The 7,048-nt window shown below is 37.1% G+C and overlaps 2 protein-coding genes across 3 annotated transcripts; one reads left to right on the top strand and one right to left on the bottom strand.

Annotated features, from left to right (window-relative positions):
* The first annotated feature begins 804 nt into the window (after positions 1–804).
* Positions 805–5,813, top strand: LOC127073675 (two-component response regulator ARR2). Of its 2 annotated transcripts, none has more exons than XM_051014864.1 (7): positions 805–1,167; positions 1,381–1,533; positions 1,621–1,998; positions 2,109–2,182; positions 2,520–3,353; positions 3,451–3,532; positions 5,412–5,813. In XM_051014864.1, exons 1-7 carry the CDS (start codon positions 987–989, stop codon positions 5,417–5,419), a joined length of 1,710 nt encoding a protein of 569 aa, XP_050870821.1. In that variant the 5' UTR covers positions 805–986; the 3' UTR covers positions 5,420–5,813. The 2 variants fall into 2 exon arrangements, with proteins under 2 accessions (XP_050870821.1, XP_050870814.1); XM_051014857.1 differs by having other exon boundaries at positions 806–1,167; positions 2,106–2,182.
* On the bottom strand, positions 3,901–6,031 carry LOC127073691 (COBRA-like protein 7). Its single transcript, XM_051014875.1, has 3 exons — positions 5,786–6,031; positions 5,424–5,709; positions 3,901–5,327 (listed from the first exon to the last, which is right to left on the bottom strand). Exons 1-3 carry the CDS (start codon positions 6,029–6,031, stop codon positions 3,901–3,903), a joined length of 1,959 nt encoding a protein of 652 aa, XP_050870832.1.
* Between the last annotated feature and the right edge of the window lie 1,017 nt (positions 6,032–7,048).

The following is a 7,048-nucleotide window of genomic DNA, read 5'->3' on the forward strand; positions in this document are numbered from 1 at the left end:
GTATGTCTACATCCTCTCACATAAAATTCCTAAAGATCTTTTATTTCATGAACACTCGAGGTTCTTAATGCTTATGTATCCTCATCACATGCATCAATAATAGTCATTGAATAAAAGAATGCGAAAGCGAAAAGAAAATATACCTGATCTTGAAGAACGAATGACTTCTTTTAGTCTAATAGACAAACAACCATAATTTCATATTTAAAAATGAATAAGTTGTATGTCAAAACTTCAATTTCACATCTCATTTCACAATCGAATGTCCTTACACATTTTTTACGTTTTACTATAATCTAGAGATCTCAAATCTAATTCTTTCGAAACAAACAGATGAACATGGTATTTTTATATCTATCTCTCCTATATTATTTATCCTCTCATTTTATCAATAATTTTTCAAATTTTCAATTTTTCAATTCTTTTATAGTATAACACTTTCTTAAAGTAGGGAATCCATTTATGGGATTATTTCTACTGTATAATATAACTATAACACTGTCTTAAATAATGGACCAATTTGATTTTTATGTTCCAGTGGTCCAACTTAAAAGCCCTCCCCCTCCTTGCACGTGGCTCCATTCAGAGTTCACATTTCGTACAATTCAGAATTCATTTCCTTATCTGTATTTTTCACAACAATATAATAATATAGTAATAATAATATTATTAATAATAGTATTAACAACAACGCTCTTTTCAAAAACAACAATTATTAATAATAATAATAATAATAACGTTAGAATGAAACCCCAATTTAATTTTAAAATATAATATAAGGTTATTATTATCTGCAACTAAAGAAAAATTCGATTAGCCTTTTCTCAATTGCTTCGACATAGCGCCATAAAATCATCTCTTTTCATTTCTATCCCATTTTCAACTATGTGAAAGACAACAAAACTATTTTCTTTTGTTTTGTTTCATGTTCTTTCTTTTTTCTTGTTTTTTCTTGTCAGTATTTCGATCTCTCAACTCTCTGAGCCATGAAACTCAGCAACGACAACCACTCCATCCCAACCCCATCTTCCACTTCAACTTCATCATCAAGACTCGCCGACCTTGTCTCCGACCAGTTTCCGGCGGGTCTCCGGGTACTTGTTGTCGATGATGATCCCACCTGTCTCATGATCCTTGAGAGGATGCTCCGTTTTTGCCTCTACCAAGGTAATTAAGTAGCACCAAAAAAACTTAACTTTACCTCATTTTTTCATTGTTTCCGTGGTCATAGATGTAAATTAGCAATAACCCCTTTTCATATGGAGTTTAATTGAGTATTTTAATGGAGGATTTGTTTGAAAAATTGCTTTTTTAAACTGTTGGAATTTGTTCCAAAGTAAAAGTTTCAGTTTTGTTCTTCATGATTTGATTCTGTTTCAGTTACCAAATGCAAGAGAGCTGAGGTTGCATTATCACTTCTTAGAGAGAATAAAAATGGGTTTGACATTGTTTTAAGCGACGTGCATATGCCTGACATGGATGGGTTCAAGCTTTTGGAACATATTGGATTGGAGATGGATCTTCCGGTTATTAGTAAGTGTTTTTTTTTTGTTGATTTGGATCGGTAGATGGAATGCATTGACATGAACTGATGTGTTTTGTGTGTGAATGTGTTTGTAGTGATGTCGGCGGATGATGGTAAAAATGTGGTAATGAAAGGTGTGAAACATGGTGCTTGTGATTATCTAATCAAGCCGGTGCGAATTGAGGCTTTGAAGAATATTTGGCAGCATGTGGTTAGAAAGAGAAATAATCAGTGGAAAGATATGAGGCAATCTGGTGGTGGGTTAGATGAAGGAGATCGGCAACAAAAGATGTCTGGTGATGGTGATTACTCATCTTCTGCAAATGAAGGTAAAAGCTCGAGGAAGAGGAGGGATGAGGAAGATGAAGCAGATGAGAGAGATGATTGTTCCACGATGAAGAAGCCACGAGTAGTTTGGTCTATTGAGCTGCATCAACAGTTCATGGCTGTTGTGAATCAAGTGGGATTAGACAGTATGTGTCCCTCAATTATGTTATGTCCTTGCAAAAACATTCCTTTATAGTTTCTCTAAATTTGTATTTATCTCTAAAATGTTTTGTCATTTGATATTGATATATAGAAGCTGTTCCTAAAAAGATTATGGAAATGATGAATGTTCCTGGGCTCACTAGAGAAAACGTTGCTAGCCATCTTCAGGTATGACGCTATAATGATACATGCTACTTTTAAGAGTCTCGCCTTGGATGAGACATGGCTTGAAAAATGTGTTTATAAGTGGTGGAGAATCTTCACTGTACAAATCGGTTTTGTAAAGGTTGAATTAGACCCAACCAATGTTCTAGATGGTATAAGAGTCTATCCAAGATCTGTCTGACCAAATGCTATTGGGCTACCTCTATTGGACCACCTCAGGTCACAACGTCTTGTCTTGGGCGCGAGGGGGTGTCAAGAGTCCACATTGGGTGTTTATAGTTACAGTCATCGATGATATTACTCGAAGAAGCTAACTTTTTTCATCTTGTTTTTCATACAGAAATACCGTTTGTATCTTCGAAGGTTGAGTGGAGTTTCGCAACAGCAGAGTAACTTGAACAACCCCTTCATGAGTTCGCAAGAGTCAATATTTGCGTCAACGTCAATAAATGGAATTGATCTTCAAACTCTTTCACCTGCTGGCCAGCTCTCGAATCAAAGCCTAGCCAAGCTTCAAGCAGCTGGACTAAGATTTGGAGAAGGGCATCTGCAACATATGAACAGCAATAAACCAATGAACTTTCTTCACGGAATCCCTACCAACATGGAGCCAAAGCAGTTTGCCAATTTGCACCAGTCTGTTCAATCGTTTGGCAGCACGAATACACGAGTCAATGCTTCTGCTACACCGAGAAGCCCCTGGTTGATGCAGATGGCTCAGTCTCAACCTAGACGTCAGATGCTAAATGAGAATACCAATTCTCATGCTACAAGGTTTCCGTCATCTTTCGTGCAGCCTACAGGACCAATTGGAGTTTCTAATGGTTTTGTAGGAAATGTGATCGCCGATACAAGCAACATAAATTATGCCTATAATTCAGTTGCACAACGTAACATTGACGTCTCACCATCAAATTTAGGCCATTGCGGGTTTTCCTCTATCCAACATGCTGGACAAAATAGAGATGCTAGCTTGATTGGAAAATCTTTGATCTCCATCGGTGATGGTATGAGTCATGGTAATCTCCAAAATGTTGGTCAACACCTCAATACGCCTCTTGTTGACAACTCATTAAGGGTTAAAAGTGAAAGAGTTCCTGATCCATGCTTTGAGATTAACCCTTTCTCTGAGCAATTCGGCCAAGAGGATCTCATGAGCGCATTTCTGAATCAGGTTGGTTCTTCCTTTCTGTTTAGTGTTGTTGACCCAATGTTTATGTTTCCTTAGTTTTCTTTAACAGACAAATGATATTTTTATGTGTTTCTCGCAGCACCAAGGCATTGGTCTCGTCGAAAATGAGTTTGACTTGGATGGATATTCCCTAGACAACATTCCGGTCTATAACAGATCCTGTTAGTTCTCTTTCCTAATTGTAGTTACCAATGTAAATAGTTGGTGCTTCACATTAATCTAATCATCACTCTGCAAGTACCTAGTTCATACCCGAGTTTCAATTGTTCAAAATATAGAGATTAGTTTATGTGAAAATTTCAGGCTTCAGGAAGTTAGTTCTCTTTCACCAATTTTTTTATTTCATATATAAATTTCAGTCTAGAAATAGTCCTGTTAGTTCTCTTTCTATACGACGAATTTTCATATACTTTAGAATGACACTAATCGAGGAAGAAAACAGTCCTGTGCATGATTTCTGTGATGATCCAACTATATAAATTCTGCAGGCTCAAAACAACAACCGATCAACGAAAAAAAAATTAAAATGTCACCATTGTTGTATCAAAATGATTGACGACAATATTAGGATCATAATAGTATATAAAGAAAGTTCATTCCTCAAACCATTGCTTGGAAACACCAACGGAAGAGAGCATTCCTCTCCGTTGAAGAAAACTTTACTAGGAAAACCATCGCCACCAACCACGTTGATTTCATCATTTTTTTCCTTTCTAAATGAGATTACCGATTGCTGTTTCCCCGGAACCCTCGGATCTTTTCGAGGGTTCAACCCATTTGCTTCTGCTACAAGAAAGTTCAATCCTTTCTTACCTTGCATGAATATTGTAGTGTTTAATCTCTCTAACAAGCCTCCATTGAATGAATACATTTCCTCAAAACCTTTTGCACCTTTGTCCATTTGAACCGCTGCAAACCAATCAGCGAAATTCGTCTCACCCCAGTTAAAAATCGTGATCCTTGCGGTCCAACCTTTTTTATAATCTGTATTTACATGCCAGTTTATGGTCACACCACAGTTATCACCACATGGAATAGGGTTAGGAACTTGTAGCTTTTTCAAACTAGCCCAATCATGTGCCATTTCATTTCTATTCTCAAATGGAACAAGAAGTGCTTTTGATGGAAGCCACATAGCTGGCTTACTAACACTACATATTCTCTCTTGATTACCATGACATCCACATGCACATGTGTTACAAGGAATAACTGAGTCATTATAAAAAGCTGAAAATGAGACACAACATTTTGGAGAATCACTTTTCAATGACTTTGTTATGTTGCACACAACTTGCCAACTTGCAATTGAAGATATGTTTGAAGGTAAACCTGTTGGATCTCGAAATTGACTAGGACTAACCCTAATCGGGCTGCCGCACTTGTAATCAGGGTTGATTATAGAACCTTTAATCCCCCAATTTTGTGGCGGTGTAAGGTTTGACCGATTGAGATATGGCGGCATTTTATAAACTTGCATTTGGAACCTTGAAATTGACATGCTAGGGTCCATATTTGGTGGTAACAAAGTACCGTTCCTACAACAAAATGGTATTTTACCAAGTTGTGTATCATTGAACCTTGTTGGAGGTAGATCAATTATTGTTGGTCTTTTTTCACAACTCAATACATTGGCAAAATCAAGTTCCTTGTAAAATTCACCTTGTGAACCAAAAACACATTTAGAAGAATCTATAACTGATGGATAAGCACCTTTCATTGTATGGATAAATTCATCATTTGTCCAGTTCCAGCTTAATTTCCAATTGTCCAGACGGCCTAGAGGGTTGTGGTTTGAGATTGTTACCTCTGCCAAGTAATTGGAATTGTATGCCTTGATCACATCATACATTATGGTAAGATCACCATTCTTCTGTCTAGGTAGAACATTTTCTTTTGTGATGATTTTTGTCTTGTAATTGGGATCACTTGTGCAACATACATGAGTTTCATTGTTCCCTGAAGAAGAATTACAAAGTTTCTATCAATTTAGACACTATTATATTACAAGTTTCTAAAGAGAGGTTTTCACTTACATTGCAGCATACTAATTACCTTGAAAATTTGGTTCACCACAAATGAATCCATCATTAGCAAGGTTTATGGTCGAAGGCATTGGCACGCCGGGTGGTGCAACCCCCACCACTGTCCCCACCATATCTACCTTAACCTGCATCTGAGTCAAGTCCCCTGCAGTCTCGGCCGCAGTCTTCAAATCTGTCACAGATGACCCTGCTAAAACGGTGCCGTTTCCAACTGCCTCGGGGATGGTTCTCCCGTCTGCGAGCACCACATTTGACGCAGACACCAACCATTCTCCGTGCTGAAACCCGACAAACACCTATTTGAGATATAGAGAATAAGTTAGTAACTATCTGATAACAAACTGTTAACTAACTATATTATTTTTACAAGACCTTCCAAGACTTCAGCTCTTGGAGCCCGTTGTTGAGCACTGTCAGCGTCGACTCAAATCGGGACGGTTGGGACCCTGAGTCTGTCAAGTTCGGTGTAAGCTTTTTTCCTCCGGTGTATGTGTATGACAGGAATATTCCGTTGCACGAATCAGACGTTTGCTGCTGAGATGTTGATGGAGTTATGGCAAAGATTGACAAAACTGCGACGATGAAGAAGCAATGATGACTACAAAAATTTGAGGCCATCTGATAGTTAATACCGTTTGTTTTTTGAAGAGAGGAATTTGAAATTTAAAAAGTAAGAGCTAGTAGTAATACTAATTCATTATATATATGTGTGTATGTTCTATTTGTTATTCAGCATAAGAATTATTTGAAGTGTTTGCAGTCTTAATTTGTGTTGAGTATTTCAAAGGGATATATAAAATTAATTTGGAACATTTTTAAATAGGCTGCAGGCTCTAATTGAAAGGTTAACATCAGTGATGATTGTTTGTCTGTTTATGTTTGTTTGAAATGTTAAATAAATGACATTAGTCTTATGGGGGAAGGTTTAGATGATCATACATATTTGTTTTTGACTTTGTAGTTTATGGTCAAGAACTCAAAAGGGTAAAGCTGGTTTTGCCAAATGGATTGAGTTGAAAGTTGATGCGGTATTGGATGAGTAGGTTGAATTTTTTGTTTACTGATTCTTGTTGGTTGTCTTACAAAACCTCTGATCTTTTTCTCATCACTCCCTTTCGTGACAGCCTCACAACATCTATGTGCATCAACCCCTTTCATTTGTTCATTTTTATTTGTTATATTTGTTCCGGGCCGGTCCAATAAAACCGATCCAATTTGAGCGGCCCAATAAAAAAATCTTCTAGATAGAGTACAAACATGTAGACTCTTGCCAAAAGGTTGCACATCAAATTCGGTCTTGCTCATCACTAACTATTAGATCTCATCAGACGGTCTCCCACACCTCACACAAGGTTAAGCGGGTGTGGTTTTAACCGTCTATTGTTTATAAGTTTTGTCATGCACCATAATATGTATTATCCATTTACTCTGGTAAATTTACTCTTTGACCTCAGTGACTTAGAGTTGAAGTGTAACCTATACCTATTCCACCGCATCAAAAAAACTACTACCTTTACCTTACCAATCTCATGAACCACATGGAATAATGACAACTTCTGTGAAAATCCTACATATTGCGTCGCTATAACTGTTCCATCATCTCCTGTTTTAATATCCATTAAATCTTCATCAACA

This window comes from Lathyrus oleraceus, chromosome 1 (genome assembly GCF_024323335.1).
Source record: "Lathyrus oleraceus cultivar Zhongwan6 chromosome 1, CAAS_Psat_ZW6_1.0, whole genome shotgun sequence".
NCBI lineage: Eukaryota > Viridiplantae > Streptophyta > Magnoliopsida > Fabales > Fabaceae > Lathyrus > Lathyrus oleraceus.